This window comes from Hemitrygon akajei, chromosome 2 (genome assembly GCF_048418815.1).
Source record: "Hemitrygon akajei chromosome 2, sHemAka1.3, whole genome shotgun sequence".
Lineage (NCBI taxonomy): Eukaryota > Metazoa > Chordata > Chondrichthyes > Myliobatiformes > Dasyatidae > Hemitrygon > Hemitrygon akajei.
In genome coordinates, this window is record NC_133125.1 from 143,401,190 (window position 1) to 143,423,063 (window position 21,874).

Sequence of the window (21,874 nt, forward strand, 5' to 3'; positions counted from 1 at the left end):
AGCATTACTATCCCACATCCTGTTCTATTTCTTTTTGAATGAAGTCAAGGTAAATGATATAACTTATCACTCAAGCCTATGGAAAATACACTTCAGAGGTCAAGCCCCAGACTGGAGACCAACGAAGGAGTTAAGACAAAGACTTTAATGTTGAAAGTAAAATGTTGCCTGTTACTTACACTTACGCCCTGACGAAGTTCCATTCTGTGGCCCTCCATACCAAACGTGCAAGCTTCTGCAACCACTCGCTTAACTTTTTTTTTCTCTCTTGGAGGATTATGAGCAAATAAAACCCACTGATTATACAGACGGGGAAACAATAATCAAAGGTTTTATTTAACGTCGGAGAAATGTGTACAATATAAGTACATCCTGAAATGCTTTTTCTTCGCAATCAGAGAATAATCCAGCCCCAAACCTTTGAAGCTGTGCTGGCTGGCTGCTGGAAAATATTCTCCACATGTTCCCTCCCCTGCAGATTTCACCACCGCTTACATATTGATTTATGCCAATGCTGTCTCAATAAAATGAATTTAACAGCAACACTATAAAACACTGCATTTTGCGTGTCATGCAGGTTGAGTTATAACTGTATGGCACACGTTTGTGTAAATTCAAATGAGCGGCTCTTACTGCTTGTTGCTATGGACCTGGGGATACAGATCCATCATTCTTTAAAAGTGGCATCACAGGGAGATAATGAGAGTAGCTCGGCCTTCATAAATCAGAGTATTGTGTATAGGATTTGGAATGTTATGTTGAAGTTGTGTGAGGCATTGGTGAGACCTAATTTGGAATATGGTACACAGTTCTGGTGGCCTAGCTACAGGAGAGATTGATAGAGTAATGGTGACATCCGTTGGTCTCGGGAGACCATGGATCTGCGGCTGGAGTTTCCAGGGCGCAGGTCTGGGCAGGGAGACCGGCAGTTGCCCAAGCTGCAGGCCTTCCCCTCTCCATGCCACCGATGTTGTCCAAGGGAAGGGCACTAGGACCCATGCAACTTGGCACCAGTGATGTCACAGAGCAATGTGTTGTTAAGTGCCTTGCTCAAGGACACAAACATGTTGCCTCAGCTGAGGCTCGAACCAGTGACCTTCAGATCACTAGTCTGATGCCTTGCCCACGTGCCAACACTAATAGAGTACAGAGTACAGAGTGATAGAGTACAGAGAAAAACTACAAGGGTGTAGCTGGGTCTTGAGGATCTGAGTTAAAGGGAAAGATTGAATAGGGTAGGGATATGCTCGCTGGAGCACAGGAAAATGAGGGGAGATTTGATAGAGATATACTAAATTATGATAGGTATAGATAGGGTAAATGTAAGTACTGTAGGCTTTTGTCGCTGACATTGGGTGAGACTAGAATGAGGTCATAGGTTAAGAGTGAAAGGTGAAATATTCAAGGGGTAACTGAGGGGGAACTTCTTCACTGAGTGTGAGACTGGAACAAACTGCCAACAGAAGTGGTGGGTGCAGGTTTGATTGCAACATTTAAGTGAAGTTTGGATAGGTACGTGGTTGGGAAGGTTATTGAGGGCTGTGGTCCAAGTGCGGGTCGCTGGGACTAGGCAGGATAACAAGTTGACATGGAGTGGATAAACCAAAGGGTTTGTTTCTGTCCTGTAGTCCTCTATGAATCTATGAGTTTAGCTCTAATTTTACTTTACGGCTGAGATATGTGGCTTACAGTGTGTGCAAATCTGTCTTCGGCCAAAGGCAGCACAGATGTGATAAGTGATTCAAAGATTTAAAGTAAATTTCTTATCAAAATATGTACGCAGTATAGAACCCTGAGATTCGTCCTCTCCACAGACAGCCACGAAACAAACACCAATGGAACCTGTTCAAAGAAAAACATCAATTCCCCCCCCCCACCCCAATACAGAAAAAAACAAATCACGCAAACAGCAACAAAAGTAACAAGCGAAATACACAGAATATAAAACACAAAATCGAAAGAGTCCAGGCATATTTCATTTCAGCTCAGTGTTCATTATCTGCAAGCCGCCCCTATTCAAAATCGCCCAAAATAGCAACAATAAAAGGCATGACCAGAAGCCAGAAACACATCATAACGTGAACTGCCGAGTCCAATCCACAAACCGCATTGCTCCACCCACCCTCCAACGGCATAGAGGGAGCGAGAGATCATCTGAATGCAGGGACCTTCCTGAAGGAGCAACGAGTGAGACAGAGTGAAGGCACAGACTGCCCCCCCCCACCCCCATAACTGTGTAATGTGCTGAATAAATGCAAACAGCACATGCCTGCAATTAATAGAGAGTCCACAAGTTCTTACAGTGGTAGGACAGGGGAGGTGATGAGTTAATTATATTCCACAATGTACGTGAACAGTGATGCACTGGAAAATAGATTTTATTATAATAAACACATGGATATATACCAACAGGTTGAACCTAACAGTGAATTACCTGAAGGTAGTTCAGAGTCAGGTTTTCAGACACGACAGCAGATTGACCAACGTGGAGAGATGCTGGATGATGACCAGAGCTGAACAACAGTGACAGGGCTGGGGTGGGGTCGGGCTGGAGAGCATTGGTGAGGTCTGAGGAGGCAATTCTTTGGAGATCAGTCCAAAGCCCCCTCAGGTTGGGAAGCAGCAGGAGATTGGGTGACAGGCTCTGCAACAGAAACTGGAAGCAGCGGCTTCTCAGGATTTAACCAAAGCAAGCTTCAGCTCATCCGTTCTCGGGACGTGGACAAACACGTCCTCAGTCCGCGGACGGCGTTAGGTTGGGAGTCTGCAACATGATGGATGAAACTGCACTTGTCTCTGTCCCCACGGTGGCTGGTCATTTCTTCCAGACCGTTCTTCAATCCTACACCATCGGAAGATCAGAGGTGGAGAGAGTCAGCAAAGTTAAACTCCTCAGTGTTATTGTTTCAGAGGACCTGTCTTGGGCCCAGCACGTAAGTGCAGTTACGAAGAAAGCACATCTCTACTTCCTTAGAAGTTCGCGAAGAGTCAGCGTGACATCTAGAACTTTGACAAGCATCTCTAGATGTGTGGTTGCATCGTAGCCTGCTGTGGAAACACCAATGCCCATGAATGAAAAATCCTACGGTGCAGTTCATCACGGAGAGCACCCTCCCCACCACTGAGCACATCTACACGGAGCGCTGCTGCAGGAGAGCAGCATCCGTCATCAGGGACCCCCACCACCCAGGCCATGCTCCCTTCTCGCTGCTACCATCCGGGTGAAGGTACAGGAGCCTCAGGACCCATACCACCAGGTTCAGGAACAGTTACTAACTCTCAACTATTAGGCTTTTTAACCAGAGGAGATAATTGGTCTCAACTTCATTCACCTCATCACTGACTGTTCCCACAACCTATGGGTTCACTTACAAGAACTCGTCGTCTCATGGTCTCAATATTTATTGCTTATTTATTTATTATTATTTCTCTATTTCTTTTGTATTTGCATAATTTGTTGCATTTTGCACATTGGTTGTTTGTCCATCCTGTTGGGTGTTTTCTTTTTATGTCTGTATTTTTGTCTGTATTATGTGTCTTGGACTTAGTGAGTTTGCCCACAAGGAAATGAATCTCAGGGTTGTATATGGTGACATTATGCTTTGATAATAAATTTACTTTGAACTTTGAAGAGTTCCATGGAGGTCTGTTGAGGAACCTATGCTCATTGTGATACTTATAAATGACTTGGATAAGGAAGTGTAAGTTTCCAGATGACACAAAGTTTGGCGACTTTCTGAACAGTGTAGATTTATCAGAATGACCTGGATTAAACAGCATGTCTTATAAGGAATGCTGGGACTTTTCTCTTCGAAGTTCAAAGTACATTTATTTTCTAAGAATGTATACCGTATACAACATTGAGACTCGTCTTCCTACAGGCCGCCAAAAAAACAAAGAAACACATATAATGCCCTGGTTAAGATTCCTATGCTATGCATGGGAGCATTCAAGGAGAGGAATGGAGAGAACTTTGTGAACATTTTGTTCACTCACCCTGAGTATAGAACTGCTTTAGGGAAGGGGCAAGTTCCTCCTAAGCAGGTTCATGAGCAGAAATGAGGAACTGGGCAATATGCCCAGTCTAAGCCTGTCATGTTACATCCTGGAGGAGTAGCTGGAGTGACAGGAGCCCCCAAACTTGGCCTTGGCCCACCAGGTGGCTGGTCCTGATGATCAGGAGGAAGGGGCACGCTTACCTGCAGGAGTGCTGGTGACACCTGAACTACAGGTATCTTTGGCTGTCTCCACAAGCAGGTTGACAGTGATTGTCAGAAACACCTCAGGAAGAGATGTTACCCTCAGATGTGGGATACTGATTGCCCCTCTTTTACTTGTGATGGTAGTGACAAGATTTCTGGGGGAACCAGAAGAGAAAGTCTCCTGGATCGAGGAAGTTGACTTCAAAGTCATTCAACTTCGGTAACTCACCAATACCCGAGGAATGGAAGAGGAGATTGAATGAGAAGATGTTCGAACATGAAGATGTCTGTTCTACTGACGAGTCTGATGTTGGTTGCTCCAAGTGTACTTGCCACACTGCTAGAGTGACTGAGGACACCTCTTTCTAAGAGAAGCCTCACTGGTTTGCACCAATGGAGGTTGAAGATGTTCAGCGGCACCTGCTTGAACTGAAGGAAGCTAAGTTTAATCATGAAGCATAGGGACCTGAGCCATCAGACAGCGAAGAGGCATCCTCCAGTATACAGAAACGGTCACAAGGAGTGGCTGAAGCTGGAGAAGCTGAAGATGATAAGGAGGTCTCAGAGAGTCAGGAAACCCCTAGCTAGGCTGGACCTGAAAAGCAGAGTGGTCTGTCCATTTCCATGGTGAGATATGCTACTTTCATTTACCAATGGATTGAGGGTCTTGAAAACACAAAATTCATTTGAATACGTGTTATTAATAGTGGTTTAATAAGTTCAACATTCATGAGGACGTGACTATTTTTGTGGTGGGGGGGAGTGCTTTCAGCCCTGGTTAAGATTTCTACTCCCATATTGTAGGTATTTTATTTCAGCAGTTGTCTGCAAAAGCTGTGCGTCGTGCCAGTAGAATGTTTTGGTTTCGGCTAGGATAAGAAGGCCTGCTGGTCAGCTTAGGAATGTGAGTCAGGATTGTGGGGAAGAGTTTTCTGAAGGACAGTAGTCTGGTTTGGAGGCTCTTGAGGGAGCTGCAGAGAGGGACAGAAGGGAAGACACCTCCGAAGGGCAGTCCCCTTTGCATGGAGTGCTTTGTGCAGATGAATGGCTCCAAGGAAGACAGGCCAATACTCCTGAGAGAGAGCCAGATTGTTGGAGTTGGACTGGCAGGGAAGTTCGGAATGTGGTGTGTGCTTTCATACAGTCCAGCACATGAGAAAAAGACAACACCTATACAAGTTCCAACTGTCTTGTGAACATTTGTCTGGTTTAACTCTAATGGGCCCTTTTATAAACAAGAGAAATTCTGCAGATGCTGGAAATCCAAGCAACACACACAAAATGCTGGAGGAACTCAGCAGGCCAGGCAGCGTCTATGGAAAAGAGTCGACATCTCGGGGGTCTCCGCCTGAAACATGGACTACGTACTCTTTTCCATAGATGCTGCCTGGCCTGCTGAGCTCCTTCAGCTTTTGGTGTGCGTTGCTTGGGCCCTTTTCTTTTCTTTTTCATATTAACCGTTTGATAGCTAAAATTTGTAAATATACTTTCTTTATAGTTGTATGCGGTGTACGGCCTGTTATTTCTGGCGACCGACAATTCTGTATGGGCAGCATTTACACAGCGTTCACTCTCATCGAGGTTTCTGTAATCATGATGTTCTCGCTCGGTTGAACCCCAAATCATACCGACCCGAGCTGTATATTGTTTGCGAAAGGTGGCCTGGTCACGTGGCTATTAGCAGAGCCAAGTTTGTGTCCGAGCCCGGTGAGGTTACACACAACAGGACCCATTCTTAAAACCCACACAGCAGGACTGCCAAACATCCAATGTATGGAAAAGAACAAATCGGGCAAATAATAAAAAGTAAACAAATAACATGCAGAACATTAGCCGCAGAGTCCCCGAAAGAAAGCCCACAACTCGGAACCCGCTCAGTGCTGCGGCGAGTGATGGTCCGTACGAGACGGAGCCCGACGGCCGCAGGGCACAGCTGCCCCGGAACCTGGCGGTGCGGGACCAAGGCTCCCGCACCTCCGCCCTGATGGTAGCAGCGAGAAGAGAGGGAGAATGGTCAGACGCACTTTCTGCTCTCATCCTCGACAATTTTAAAGCTGGGCGCTTCTAACCAGCGCGTAGCATTAATTGGGTTCGTGTTTCTCCGGTGCAGTGTCCGTCCCTGTCGTACCTGCACTCACCAAAGTCTAGCTCAGCGAATCCCGCAGGAGACTGCAAAAGCACCAGATCGTTTAATCGGATCGAAAGTACAAAACTAAAGGGGAAATTACAGGCTACAATCAATCGCAGTTCAGAAGTATATCTGGAAGTGTAACTTCTCTTTGGAGCGAAGAGGGATGAGGGGTGACTTACCGGAGGTGTACAGGATGAAAAGAGGCATAGATAGAGTGGACAGCCAGGTGACAACAGCTAAATCGAGAGGCTGTAATTTTAAGGTGTGGAGGAGAGTACAGGGGCCATGTCAGAGGCCCGATCTTTACACGGAGAGTTTTGGGTGCTTGGAACTCACTGCCGGGGTGCTGGTAGAGGAAGATATATTCGGGACGTTTAAGAGACTCTTAGATAGGCGCATGATGAAATAAAAATGGAGGGCTATGGGGAGGGAAGAGTTAGATTGTCTTAGAGTAGATTAAAATGTCGGCACAACGTTGTGGACTGTTCGATGTTTGTCGTTTTCCCTCCCCTTCATGACACCTTCTCCACATCTCCCTCTTCCCTCTTCACCCTCCCCCTCTCTCTCTTCATCACTGACTTCTAAAAGACATAGGAGTAGAATTAGGCCATTTGGCCCATCTAGTCTGTTCCGCCATCCAATCATGACTGATCCTTTTTTCTAAAGATCTCCACTTTTCTCTTGCAGCGAATGAAAGCGATGGTTGTAATTTTTCTGTGATGTATCTTAAAGCTACATTGGATTATTCCATCGGGGACACCATGACTTTGAACTGTACGGTGCAGTTCTGTGAAAAGCCACTATTCGCAGGTTGGTGCAAGCAGCGTGGAAACAGTTGCGAACCATTGTTAAAGGAAGATAAGACATTCAAGGACCATCCTTTCAAGACGTTTATAGTTTACACAGTCCCTTCCGTTAACCTGACTGACAGCGGCAAATATCAATGTCAAGCCAAACAAAATAATGAGATGTCAAAAGGACACATCATCACCGTGCACGTACATGGTGAGTACTGACAGTTCTTTAACTGTAGAAAGTTATTGATTGTAACATTATTGTGCCGAAGTAAGTTAATTACACTGCACGTTATGTATTGTCTGGGGCTGAATCTCACCTCTACCCGCTCTCACCATCCTAGCTGACCAAGGCGCCACCGCAGACCTATGACATTGTACGTCCCTTGGCCAGTCCCACGCCTGCTCCCAAATGCTTCCATTCTCCACACGTGTGACACCATGATGTGGGGAGGGGTCACCGACAGAGCTGTCAAACAGCATTTTGTTTGTTTAAAGTGGTACAGGTAACAGGCCCTTCCAGCTGCTAAGATCACCAGTCTGACCGATTAACCTACCATCGTGAATTTTGCAATGTGGAAGGAACTGGGTCACCCAGGGAAAACCCAAGTGGCCACGGGGAGAATGTATAGACACTTTACGGGCAGCGGTAGGAACTGAACCCATGTCGCTGGTGCTGCAGTAGAGTTACATTAACCGCTGCTCGACCGTGTCGCTATTTATTCCCAACAACCTCCTCACAATCTCGCTCTCGGCTCCTGACCACATCACAGTCATGGACTAAAGAGCTGGACTCTAGCATAGTGGGAAGGTGACCGCCCCCCATAGGCAACCCTCGACTGAGTCTGGCATCAAGGAGCCCAGAAAAGCCCGAAGGTCCTTGGGCTTCGGGCAAAAACTCCAGTGGTTGGTGTTACGGCATGCGTTGGCAATATCGGAACCCAAGTGCAGAGGAAAGACAGACTCGATGTAGAGATAACAACACGAGTTTATTCATAATAATTCCAAACAAAAACATCGGTGGCTCAGCTGAGCAATACCGCGAGGAGTAACTTCTCCAAACTAGGACCCCATGATTAGCATTAATTGGGCGTCAGCTTAAAAAAATACAAGTAATATGGAATCCCCAAGCCTATCAAAATAAACTAAACAAGCTTAACCAGAGACCGCATTACAAAGAACCAGTTGCTCAAGAAATATGAAAAGAACTTTAAATGATTAATGGATCTTGTTAGACAACATTTAAACAATTCTGATGCTCTGAAAAAGTCAATGCTCTCCAGCTCACAGCACAAGCTCAAAGAGTTCATTGAGGGTCAGAAGGAGGGGGTGTGTGGGTGTTAGTGGTCAATCATGCCAATCCCAAGGAATCTCTGTAGCTCATAATACCACCAACCCCTCCCTCGCACAAAAACTATCAAATCACCCAACCCCTCATCGCTGATCGTCCTTGCATTGTATAAGATCAGAAGGGGAGGGGGTCTGTCGCCGTTCTCTAGTGAATGCACAATGAATGCATAGTGAATGAGAGCGGTTTGCCTCTCCTCTGCAGGCTGACCTGGACCACACTCAGGAATGGGCAGGTAACGTCCACATCACCACTGACCGGGCAGGGACTACCTACCTGCCACATTCCATAGCATTCCCATTGCTGTTCCACCCCACCCCTCCCCTCCATCACCAACACAAACCAGCCTCAGTCGTTCGGTATCCTGTGGCAACTGACTCACCGCCTGACACGCCAAGGTCCCAGAAGGCAAAGTCAGGAGGGTGATGGGACACTCTCCACAGAGTTATCCAAGCTCCAAAAACTCTCAAGACATCTTAAAACCATCCAGGACAAATCAGCCCACATGACCAGCTCCCCACCCACCTCTCTAAAACCACCCCCTTCCCCCTGCCACTGGCGCACAATGTGAGGGTCAGAAGGAGGGGGTGTGTGGGTGTTGCACACCCACCGCGGTCAGTTCCCCTGTCTTCTGAGACAGCTCCTCACAAATCCATCCTTTCTACCACTGAGATAGGTTGGGCAGCCAGTGCAAGTAACACTGCCACCTGCAGATTCCCCTCCAAGCCATACACTGTCCCATCGTGGAAATGTATTATCGTTGCGTCACCATCACTGTGTTCAAACCCTCAAATTCCTTCCCCAACCACACCATGGAAACACCTTCGTCAAAGGACTGAATGTTTCAAGCTGGCAACCCCAACCTTGCCTGCGATGCCCAGATCTCCTGAATCAAGGAATTCTTTGGTAGGACCGGGAATGCCTCCAGCGGATGCTGAGGGAAATAGGAAACTCTCAATTTCCCAGTGGGATTCTGGGTTCTTTCCCCTTCCTTCCCAGTTCTAGTGAAGCGTCTTGGCTCAAAACATCGACTGTTTATTCCTCTCCATAGATGCTGCCTGGCCTGCTGAGTTCCTCCAACACTTTCTTTATTTATTTAGCTGTACAGTGTGGCGTAGGCCCTTCTGGCACTTCCAGCCATGCCATTCCAGCATACAATGACCAATTAGCCTACCCATTATGTCTTTGGACTGTGGGAGAACACCAGAGATGCCGGGGGGAACCCATACATTCCATGGGAAGGATATACAGAAACTCCTTATAGGATGGTGCCGGAATTGAACTCCCTGAGCTGTGATGGCATCAGGCTAGCCACTATACAACCTTGGTTGTGTCCGTGTGTGGTGAACTACTTATACCTGTCTGGACAGCCCCCCCCCCCCGCTGACTGCTCCTGTGGCTCCTCCCACAGACCCCGGTATAAAGGCGATTGGAGGCACAGACCCTTCCTCAGTCTCCAGGATGTTGTGTGGTGGTCGCTTGCTGCTTGTGCTTTCTTCCAGCCAATAAAAGCCTACCTTAACCCACGTCTAATAGTTATTGATGGTGCATCACCGTGTCACTCCCCATGTTCTACCTGGGCCCAGTACTCAAAGATGGTTTCACCCTGCACTCGATAACATTTGTGTCCCAACGGGGCACGGTTGCAAAGCTGCCCCTTTCTTCTCTCTCCCCACGAGTTCCTTCATTGTTGCATCAGAATGGGTTATTCGTATGATGCGAATGCTGATGATATCACAATAAGCGTGGTTCCCCATGATAACCAGCCCATGCACACTTCACGAAAGTGACGTGGACTAGGCTCCAGGTCCACTCATGTTCTGAAAGGGTCGGGCCAGTCATCAGAGGATCTCCCGTTTGGGTCCCTGAACGCTCAGGTCATTGTATTAAGGCACGTCCACATTCTACCGTGGCCAATCTTTCTGGTGTGCAGGTGAGATTGGTTCTCTTTGATCAACATATGGGATCTGTGCATCAGCAGCATTACCCATCCCCAAATTCCCACAGAGAAGGTTGGGAGCGAGTTACCTTCTGCTGAAGGTGCTTCCACTGTTTTGTTGGGGATGGAATTCCGGGTGTTAGGCCCAGTGACAACGAAGAAATGGGAGTTGAAGGGATGGTGTCCCATTCATCTGCTGCTGCTTTTGTAGACTAGGAGGTGCTGCGGGAGTAACCTCGACGAGTAACTGCATTGCATTTCATAGACGGTGCACCCAGCAGGCACTGTGCGCCAGTGGGGGGGGGGGGGGGCATCGTATTTAAAGGTGACAGAGGAAGTGGTTTATCTGCAATTAAAAAGATCGTTCAGAATGAACGCCTTCTGTTTATTATCTCGGGCAGTTTTTCTGAATTCCAGTGTCTCAGTGTTGCTTTGACCTGTTTGTTTCTCACTTCATGACCAGAATCCAGGCCTCTGGATGTAAAAGGAAAGAAATGAAATGATTATTACAAGCAAAAAATTCAAGACAGTTTTGTTAATTGACTTTTATCTCTTTCCTAAGGCGTGAAAGTGACTACTCATGAGCCCAGCACCACTGGTGAATGTGAGTTTGGCTGATTTTCCTTTCCTGTTTAAATACAGTACTTACTGCGGGGAGTTGGTAAACTGTGACTCATCCTGGTCTCAAACAATCAGGGCTCTCCTGAGATGAGACCATTAATCATCTTCAGTCTGTGCTGGTACCAACCAGGGGCTCTTTCGCCATTGTCATTGGCTGTTCCCTGTTGCTTAGCAATGATAGATAGATAGATAGATAGATAGATACTTTATTCATCCCCATGGGGAAATTCAACTTTTTTTCCAATGTCCCATACACTTGTTGTAGCAAAACTAATTACATACAATACTTAACTCAGTAAAAAATATGATATGCATCTAAATCACTATCTCAAAAAGCATTAATAATAGCTTTTAAAAAGTTCTTAAGTCCTGGCGGTTGAATTGTAAAGCCTAATGGCATTGGGGAGTATTGACCTCTTCATCCTGTCTGAGGAGCATTGCATCGATAGTAACCTGTCGCTGAAACTGCTTCTCTGTCTCTGGATGGTGCTATGTAGAGGATGTTCAGAGTTTTCCATAATTGACCGTAGCCTACTCAGCGCCCTTCGCTCAGCTACCGATGTTAAACTCTCCAGTACTTTGCCCACGACAGAGCCCGCCTTCCTTACCAGCTTATTAAGACGTGAGGCGTCCCTCTTCTTAATGCTTCCTCCCCAACACGCCACCACAAAGAAGAGGGCGCTCTCCACAACTGACCTATAGAACATCTTCAGCATCTCACTACAGACATTGAATGACGCCAACCTTCTAAGGAAGTACAGTCGACTCTGTGCCTTCCTGCACAAGGCATCTGTGTTGGCAGTCCAGTCTAGCTTCTCGTCTAACTGTACTCCCAGATACTCGTAGGTCTTAACCTGCTCCACACATTCTCCATTAATGATCACTGGCTCCATATGAGGCCTAGATCTCCTAAAGTCCACCACCATCTCCTTGGTCTTGGTGATATTGAGACGCAGGTAGTTTGAGTTGCACCATATCACAAAGTCCTGTATCAGTTTCCTATACTCCTCCTCCTGTCCATTCCTGACACACCCCACTATGGCCGTGTCATCAGCGAACTTCTGCACATGGCAGGACTCCGAGTTATATTGGAAGTCAATGCCAGAGTAATTCTCTGATGTAACCAGATACAGAAGGTTTCTTGGGTCCGTGGGCCTTCATTCCGAGCAGATGGGCTTGGAGGACTGTTCAGAGCTCTGCACCAAACAGCTGCCTTCAGTTCCTTTGGGGTCAAAGTGCGGAGATAGGCAGGAGACAGCCAAAACATACAGGAACTCAAAGGGTTAAATTCAGAGAATGTGCTGCCCAGGGCTATGCTTGTAGTTTCCAGAGTGTTGACACTTAGCAGAGGACAGTGTCGAAATTTTAACATGATTGGATGGTTTGATTAGGTTGTTGGAAGTGTAACACTTACCCAACAGGCTGGTATATGTCTAGGGGAAAAAGAGATCCAGCCACACACCAACCCCGCCTCCCGTACACGCAGGTGCTGTGAGAATCGAGTTTATGCCTCGCGCCCCCGCCGGCAGTATCAAACTCACAACAAATACCGTTATGAAATACACTTTAAAGAGTTTACTAAAATTAAAAGAGTATTAGGCAGAACAATATATATATACAAGAAAAAAACAAAAGGCGCCAACTTATCAAAGTTCAGTCAGTTTAGTGCACATAGGTGGAGCTCATCCAGCGAACCATTCGACTCCTCGGTGGTCGTCCTCCCGAAACTCCCACTTCGGACTCCCCGGTGGTCTCCCGAGCGCACGTCCTCCTTCCTCGGCGTCTCCCTCCGGACTCCTCAAGCCCGCGCAACCCCTCCCCCAAGTTCCCAGCCTCACAAAACACAATAACATTCCCCATTGATTAACAAATGAATACAATTACCATATCAGCCATTCTAAAGCGAAACAACGGCAAGAGAAACTTTTAACAGACAAAGAAGCATTCCTACTCGTAACAAACCAAAGAAGCCCTTTTTAGTAACATACACAGGACATTGTACAGAAGGTTATGGGGGTGCCCAGAACTGGGGATGGAGGTGGGGTGGGGGGGGGAGCACATCCTTGAAATGAGAATCCAACCCATTCAGGACTGATATTGGCATCACCTCTCCGCACACAATGTTTTCCCCCAAATACTCTAAGGAAGGGCTGAAGGAAAGTTGGATAGTCTGAGAGATTTCTGTTGGGTTTGAGTTGAGGAACCAATGTGGAGATGGTGATGAGTTGAACAGTTAATGGACTTGAGGAATCCCACTCCAGTGACCCTCTGGGATCTTAGCACTGATTAACAGAGTGTTGTCTTCTCTGAAAAGCAGGGTGCTGAGTAGGTTCCTCAGTGGAGGGAACTCTGTTTCTCCTTCTTTCTCTGAGCCCTATGGTGACCAGGTTCCTCTAGAAGAACCACCCTGATCTATAAAACAATGTTATTATCAATGAAAGATGAAAGGAATACAAGCTGGTCTGCTCGGTCTGGACCCGTGACTGGGTCCCGGGGCTGTCAGATCTTATCCCAGTGTGAAGCCGCAACCTTTGATAACACCCAGTGCAAAACAGCCCTCAACACGCTTCCTGTTCTCGCACTTCATACCCCTAGGGTGTTTCAGCTCCTGTCTGCAATAAACTTATCACACTTCTTAATGTACAAAGCACAGCTTTCAATTTATACCATAACACCGAAAACACAGCACTCACTTTCCCCTGCCAACCATAGGAACAGCATGAATCCCTGTCATCTTCCCTGGTGATTAATGGCTCCAATGAGCAGAGCAATACTGAGAGGGGGCAGTACTGAGGGAGTTTTGGATGGGTGGGGTGCTGTGGGAGGGGCAATACTTAGAGAACATTAAATTGTGGGAGCGGCAGTAGTGAGGGGCTGTACTAAGGGGAGGGGAGGTAGCGAGACAGTGTCTCACCGTGGGAGGAGCAAGCCACTATTCATTTGATGGAGTGGCCATTGTGTGAGCGGAGCAGTATTAGAGTGGCCTGGCTTTGGCTCAACAGGTTTGGGCAAACACAGGCAGAGGCTCTAGTAACTTCTGTTATTACATAGGTAGTGCACTGAGAATTGGTCCAGAGTTAGTGGTATGTTCCTAATGTGAAATGTGGGAACTTCAGGAAACCTGCAGTTTTCCTGATAACTACATCTGCACAACATGCAGCTCCTTAGAGACCGTGTTAAGGAACTGGAGCTGCAGCTTAGTTATCTTCGGTTTATATGGGAAATGAGGAGGTGATGGGTAGGAACTACAAGGAGGAAGACATGCCTAAGCTGTAGGGGTTAGGGGAATCTCGGATTCATCCTACAGCATTCTTCAATGGGAGGGTGAGCAGCCAGAGGTCATAGTCCACGTCGGTACCAATAACGTGGATAGAAAGGGTGATGAGGTCCTGCAAAGTGAGTTCAGGGAGTCAGATGCAAAGTTAAAGGGCAGGATCTCCAGGGCTGTGTTCTCAGGAGTGCAATCCATGCCATGTGCTAGTGGGCCAGAAATAGGAAGATCTTACGGTTTAACACATGGCTAAGGAGTTGGTGTAGGAGGGAGGACTTCAGATTTTTGGTTCACTGGGCTGTCTTCCAGGGAAGAAGGGACCTGTACAGGAGAGACAGTTTGCACCTGAACTGAACGGGGACTAATGTCCTGGCAGCAAGGTTTCCTAGTTTACACAGTGGGGGTGGGGGGGGGGGTTAAGTAGAGCACTAGATAGTGGAGTGGTTGTGAAGGAAGATGTTATTAAGCCTGCAGACAAAGTCAGGAATCAAAAGGTTGAGCGTGGTGGGATTAATGCTCTGAGCTGTGTATATTTCAATGCAAGGAGTGTTGTAGGAAAGGCGGATGAGCTCAGCATGTGGAATTATGATATTGTAGCCTCTACTGAGACTTGGTTGCAGGAGAGGCAGGACTGGCAGCTCATTGTTCCAGGGATTCTTTGTTTTAGATGTGATAGAGTGGGACAGATTAAGGCAGGGGGGAGAGGGTTAGCATTACTAGTCATGGAAAATGTCACGACAGTGCTCTGTCAGGACAGACTGGAGAGCTCGTCTAGTGAGACCTTGTGGGGAGAACTGAGGAATAAAAAAGGTACGACAACATTAATAGGATTATATTACAGATCACCCAACAGTGCATGGGATTTGTAGTAATCACACACTGTTGTAAGAAATATAAAGTTGTGATTGTAGGTGATCTTAACTTTCCACATATTGACTGGACTCCCTTACTGTAAAAGGGCTAGATGGGAAAGAGTTTGTCAAATGTGTTCAGGAAAGTTCCCTTAATCAGTATGTAGAGGTCCCAACTAGAGAGAGTGTGATATCTGGTCTCTTATTAGGGAATGAGACAGGGCAGATGAGAGAACACTTGGCATTTAGTGATCACAATGCCGTTAATTTCATAAACTATGGAAAAGAATAGGCCTGGTCAGGCTGAGATTCTGAATTAGAGAAAGGCCAATTTTGATGGCGTCAGGAAAGATCTGGTAAGTTTGTATTGGGATAGCTTGTTCTCTGGCAAAGGTGTACTTGCTAAGTGGGAGGCCTCCAAAAGTGAAATGTTGAAAGTACAGAGTTTATATATTACTGTCAGAATAAAAGGCAAAGGTAACAAGTTTATAGAATATTGATTTACAAGACATATTGCTTAAGAAAAAGGATATGCATAGCAAGTATGGACAGGCAGGAATAAATGAGGAACTTGAGAAGTATAAGAAATGCAAAAGAAGACCATAGAAGGAAATCAGGAGGGTTAAAAGAAGACATAAAGTTGCCCTTACAGACAAGGTGAAGGAGAACCCGATGAGCTTCTACAGATCTATTAAGAACAAAGGAATAGCTAGGGACACATAGTCTCTAGATGTGAGGAGATGCAGTGAGGTCATAGACTCTACACAGATTACAGAGGAGCAGATGGCTGCTGTCTTGAGGCAAATTAGGGTGGATAAATTCCCAGGGCCTGACGAAGTGTTTTCTCAGACCCTGTGGGAAGCTACGGCAGAAATTGCAGGGGCCCTAGAAGAGATATTTAAACATACTCGGCCGCAGGTGAAATACTAAAGGGTTGGAGAATAGCTAATGTTTTCCTGTTGTTTAAGACAGGCTCTAAGAATAAGCCAGAAAATTATAGGCTGCTGAGCCTGACGTCAGTACCGGGAAGATTATTGGAAGGTATTCTAAGGGACCAGAAATATAAGTATTTGGATAGACAGTGACTTATTAGGACTGGTCACATGATTTTGTGAATGGTAAGTCATGTCCAATCAATCTTATGAAGTTTTTCGAGGAAGTTACAAGGAAAGTTCATGTTGTCTACATGGACTTTATTAAGGCGTTTAAGAAGGTCCCAAGCAGGAGGTTGTTCAAGAAGGTTCAGTTGCTTGGCATTCAAGATGAGGTAGTAAATTGGATCAGATATTGGCTTCATAGAAAAAGCCATAGAGAGGTAGTAAATGTTTGCTCTTTAACTGGAGGCCTGTGACTGGTGGTGCGTTGCAGAGATTGGTGCTGGGACTACTGTTGTTTGTCAGCTATATCAACGTGGTAAATCAGATCAGCAAATCTATGAATAACACCAAGACTGAGGTGTAGTCGTGGATAGTGAGTAAGACTATAAAAACTTGCAGCAGGATCTGGACCAGCCGCAAAATTGCAGTGAAAAATGGCAGATGGAATGTATTGCAGGCAAGTGTGAGGTGTTGCACTTTGGGAGGACCAGCCAGGGTAGGTCTTACATGGTGCGTAGTACAGCACTGGGGAGTGTGGTAGAACAAAGGGATCTGGGAATACTGGTCTACAGTTCTATCACAGGTAGATAGGGCTGTAAAGAAAGCTTTTGTCACATTGTCCTTCACTAATCAATGTGTTGAGTACAGGAGATGGGATGTTATGTTGAAATGTATAAGATGGTGAGGCCTAATTTCGAGTATTGTGTGCAGTTTTGGTCACCTACCTACAGGAAAGATATAAACGGGGTTGAAAGAGTGCAGAGGAAATTTACGAGGATGTTGCTGGGATTTGGGGACCTGATTTGTAGGGAATGGTTGTATGGGCTAGGACTTTATTCCCTAGAATGTAGAAGATTGAGGGAAGATTTTTTTTTTAGAGGTGTACAAAATTATGAGGGGTATAGATAGGGTAAATGCATGCAGACTTGTTCCACTGTTTAAGGAGAGACTACGACTAGAGTTCATGGGTTAAGGGTGAAAGGTAAATGTTTAAGGGGAACATGAGGGGGAACTTCTTCACTCAAGGATGGTGAGAGTGTGGAATGAGCTGCCAGCGCAAGTAGTGGATGTGGGTCCGATTTCAACATTTAAGAGAAATTTGGACAGGTACATGGATGAGTGGGGTATTGAGGGTGGGTGCAGGTCAATGGGAGTAGGCAGATTAATGGTTCAGCACAGACCGGATGGGCCAAAGGGGCTGTTTCTGTGCTGTAGTGTTCTATGACTTCTATGACATAGAAGATTGAACAGTACAGCAGAAGAACAGGCACATTGATCTATGATACTTGTACCAAACACAATGTGAAATTAAATTGCATCCCTTCTGTCTGTACGTAATCCATATCCCTCCATTCCCGACATTTTCATGTCCACCCAACAGCAGCTTAAATGCCACAATTGTATCTGCTTCTTTCTTCAGCCTGTTCCAAGCATCCAGCACTCTCTGTGTAATAAACTTTGCCTCACACATCTCCCCTAAACTTCCCCCCCCCACCCCCCCCCTGCCCCTGTCTTAAGTGCTTGTCCTCTTGTACTTGACGTTAATACCCTGGGGAAAAGATTCTGAATGTTTACCTCATCAGTACCTTTCATAATCTTACAAAACTCAGCCTCACCTCTCCAAAGAAAACAATCCGTGTTTGTCCAGCCTCTCTTTATAGCGCATACCCTCTAATCTGGGCAGCATCCTGAGAAACCTCTTCTGCACCCTCTCAGCATAAAAGCAAAAGAAGGTTAGTGGGAAGGTAGAGGATTGGAAAGTTTTTCAAAACCAACAGAAGGCAACTAAAAAGCCATAAAGACAGAAAGGATGAAATATGAGGGTAAGCTCACCAATAATATAAAAGAGGATACAAAAAGTTTCTTCAGTTATATAAGGAGTAAAAGAGAGACAGGAGTGGATATCAGACCTAGAAAATGATACTTGAGAGGTCGTAATGGGAGAACAAAGAAACGGCAGAGGAACGCCAAGTCTGTCTTCATGTTCCCGCAGAGTAGTGGGGGTGGGTTTGCCCTCTATCCCAGTGCATGGGTTCTGACCACTCCGGTCTCTATTTTGCAGTCATACCAACAAACTCTACAATGATGATTCAAGGTCCTGTCAACTCCATTTCCTGGGTCTCTTACATCATTATTGCTGTGGGGACTGTGAGCGCTGTCGGAATCATTGTATTGATCACCTACTTCTGCATCCGGAATTTCCACGGTGAGTGCTCAGCTCGGCAGCATTGCCCCTCTACCTCCACACCCTTCCCTCCACGCCCGGCCCATAACTTGGCTTCTTCCGTGTTTTCCAGAGCCCTTGGAGACAGCCGAGCCCAGTGCCAACAGCCAACGGACCCAGTACCATGTGAGTCTATGAATTTCAGAGGGTGTGGGTCAGAAGTTCAAGCCGGGGCTTTCTCGCCGAACTCGTCCCAGAGAACCATGCCAGGCCATGTGGCCCATCAGCCCGGTGCTAGCTCTGTGGAAGGATGTCCAATCAGTCCTGGTCCCCAGCTGAAATTCTTCATATTAAGCATTTTTCCAAATCCTTTTGGAAACTTTACACCAATTCTACATCCCAACACCCTTAAGGCAATGAGTCCCAGATGACAGCGTTAGCTACATCCCTCCGACCCCCGTTCATTGCTTTGGCCTCCTCTGGTCACTCACTCTGCTGTGCTTGGAGACAGTTCTTTCTCATTTATCCCGTCAGTGATCAGTGTGAGTTTGGATATCTCTGTCCCACTTGACTTCCCTCCCCAACCTAACTTATCTTGCCCTGAAAGAGTTACCACCACTGCTAAACGGGGAAGATGGAGGAAGGTCAGGACAACGGTAGCTGCAGTGGCTGAGGTCCCGTGGTCAGAGGTCCAGTGGCTGAGGTTCTGTGGTCAGAGGTCCCGTGGTCAGAGGTCCAGTGGCTGAGGTCCTGTGGCCGCGCTCAGAGCTTCCGTCATCACGTCAGTAGCTTCCTCTCAGTTTTCACTACTGCCAGTCCAGAGTGGAGACTCACGAAATACCGTCACACTCAGACGTAGAAGGATTTTTTAATTACTGTTTCCATAAAAGTTTTGTTTTACCGGTCAGGGTCATTAGCCCTGAGCTGCACCTCCTGAACCAGGAGCACCAGTGGACCACTCTTAGTTTGTCCTCTACCCTTTGACCTGTTTGGCATGGGTGACTCTCCCAAGAGACAAAGCATAAAGCCCCAACTCCAGCCTTCATAGCTCTCTGGGTCACGACAAAGTTGTGGTCCTCTTGAAGGTTTGATGTCTCCTGCTTTCGTATTATTCATTTTTGCTCCAGGTTCCCACAGTAGCGCGCCTCTCAGAGAGTGTCATTTCCAGTACAGCCCCTCTCACAGTGTGATACTTCCTCAGTAGTCGTGGGGTAGTATAGGACAGAAATAGTTCCTTCGACCTACGATTTCCATTCCGCCTGCCTATACTAATTCTATTTACCCTCCGCCGGGTTTTGCTTCACTTTACCACAACCTTTTCATATTTCCCGGTCCACTAACAATCGCCCTGCTCTCCCGGCTTCACCCCACGGCCGAATACGGTCGTGCATTCCTGAGTCAGTCGCCCCTTCGGTGTGGCCAACCCTACACCTGGTTCACCCTACACGGTCCGCGAGGTCATCGCCCTTTCGCGTCCGCACGGGCTCCATGCCGCCGCTTTCCTTCCAGGCAGCCTGAACTCACTCCTCCGTGCTGGATCCGCACCCAGTTTACCCAGTGCACTCCGGATCGGCCGAATCTGCTATCACCCCTCCGCTCTGTGCCTGTAACACCTTAAGGTTTACGAGAGCTCACTGTCGGAGAATGGCCAAAAGTTTAGTCAATCTCCCATCCACAATATTGAACTGATGCGCGATCGGTCATCACGTTGGGTCTGAGAGTGAAGCCTCATCTTTATCCAGCCATAAAACTATCAAGCGCAAGGACGCGGTAAGGAGGGCAACAGGGTGATGGAAGGTGGGCGTGGAGCAGATTTAACGACCAGCTGACTCATTGGGCTAATTCCTTGAAGAATTACCCTGACTGATCCGCGCCACAGCTTTCTGTCGGTAACCCTGGAATTAACCACGGTCTGTACCTCGATCCAGAGACAAACTGCATCTACATCCTCACCTGTCCTGGCTCTTCCATCATGCATCCCCACAGCCCACTCACACCATTCCACCCTGCTTCTCCCCACACTCACTCTACACCCACCTGACACACCATCAAACATCCCACACAAGGCCATAAGACATAGGAGCAGAATTAGGCCATTTGGCCCCTTGAGTCTGCTCCACCATTCCCCACTCTGCCCCTCCCCACACCCCACCCTGCTCCTCCCACACGCACCACTCCATTCCTCCCCTCCCCTCTCTCCAACCTGTCTCTCCCCACACCCCACCCTGCTCCTCCCACACGCACCACTCCATTCCTCCCCTCCCCTCTCTCCAACCTGTCTCTCCCCACACCCCACCCTGCTCCTCCCACACGCACCACTCCATTCCTCCCCTCCCCTCTCTCCAACCTGTCTCTCCCCACACCCCACCCTGCTCCTCCCACACGCACCACTCCATTCCTCCCCTCCCCTCTCTCCAACCTGTCTCTCCCCACACCCCACCCTGCTCCTCCCACACGCACCACTCCATTCCTCCCCTCCCCTCTCTCCAACCTGTCTCTCCCCACACCCCACCCTGCTCCTCCCACACGCACCACTCCATTCCTCCCCTCCCCTCTCTCCAACCTGTCTCTCCCCACACCCCACCCTGCTCCTCCCACATGCACCACTCCATTCCTCCCCTCCCCTCTCTCCAACCTGTCTCTCCCCACACCCCACCCTGCTCCTCCCACACGCACCACTCCATTCCTCCCCTCCCCTCTCTCCAACCTGTCTCTCCCCACACCCCACCCTGCTCCTCCCACACGCACCACTCCATTCCTCCCCTCCCCTCTCTCCAACCTGTCTCTCCCCACACCCCACCCTGCTCCTCCCACACGCACCACTCCATTCCTCCCCTCCCCTCTCTCCAACCTGTCTCTCCCCATGCCCCACCCTGCTCCTCCCACACGCACCACTCCATTCCTCCCCTCCCCTCTCTCCAACCTGTCTCTCCCCATACCCCACCCTGCTCCTCCCACACGCACCACTCCATTCCTCCCCTCCCCTCTCTCCAAACTGTCTCTCCCCACACCCCACCCTGCTCCTCCCACACGCACCACTCCATTCCTCCCCTCCCCTCTCTCCAACCTGTCTCTCCCCACACCCCACCCTGCTCCTCCCACACGCACCACTCCATTCCTCCCCTCCCCTCTCTCCAACCTGTCTCTCCCCACACCCCACCCTGCTCCTCCCACACGCACCACTCCATTCCTCCCCTCCCCTCTCTCCAAACTGTCTCTCCCCACACCCCACCCTGCTCCTCCCACACGCACCACTCCATTCCTCCCCTCTCTCCAACCTGTCTCTCCCCATACCCCACCCTGCTCCTCCCACACGCACCACTCCATTCCTCCCCTCCCCTCTCTCCAAACTGTCTCTCCCCACACCCCACCCTGCTCCTCCCACACGCACCACTCCATTCCTCCCCTCTCTCCAACCTGTCTCTCCCCATACCCCACCCTGCTCCTCCCACACGC

The 21,874-nt window shown here is 48.0% G+C and overlaps 1 protein-coding gene across 5 annotated transcripts in view; it reads left to right on the forward strand.

Annotated features, from left to right (window-relative positions):
- The window catches only part of LOC140716240 (B- and T-lymphocyte attenuator-like), a 36,841-nt gene that overhangs the window by 10,228 nt on the left and 4,739 nt on the right, over nt 1-21,874 (forward strand). For 2 of the 5 annotated variants that reach the window (XM_073028859.1, XM_073028873.1), the window contains 4 exons: nt 7,021-7,338; nt 10,977-11,018; nt 18,317-18,460; nt 18,552-18,604. In XM_073028859.1, coding sequence (XP_072884960.1) covers nt 7,021-7,338; nt 10,977-11,018; nt 18,317-18,460; nt 18,552-18,604 — 557 coding nt within the window. Of the gene's footprint in view, nt 1-6,362; nt 6,596-6,999; nt 7,339-10,976; nt 11,019-18,316; nt 18,461-18,551; nt 18,605-21,874 lie in introns of those variants that run through there. The other 3 variants (XM_073028881.1, XM_073028855.1, XM_073028867.1) reach the window with 3 other exon arrangements.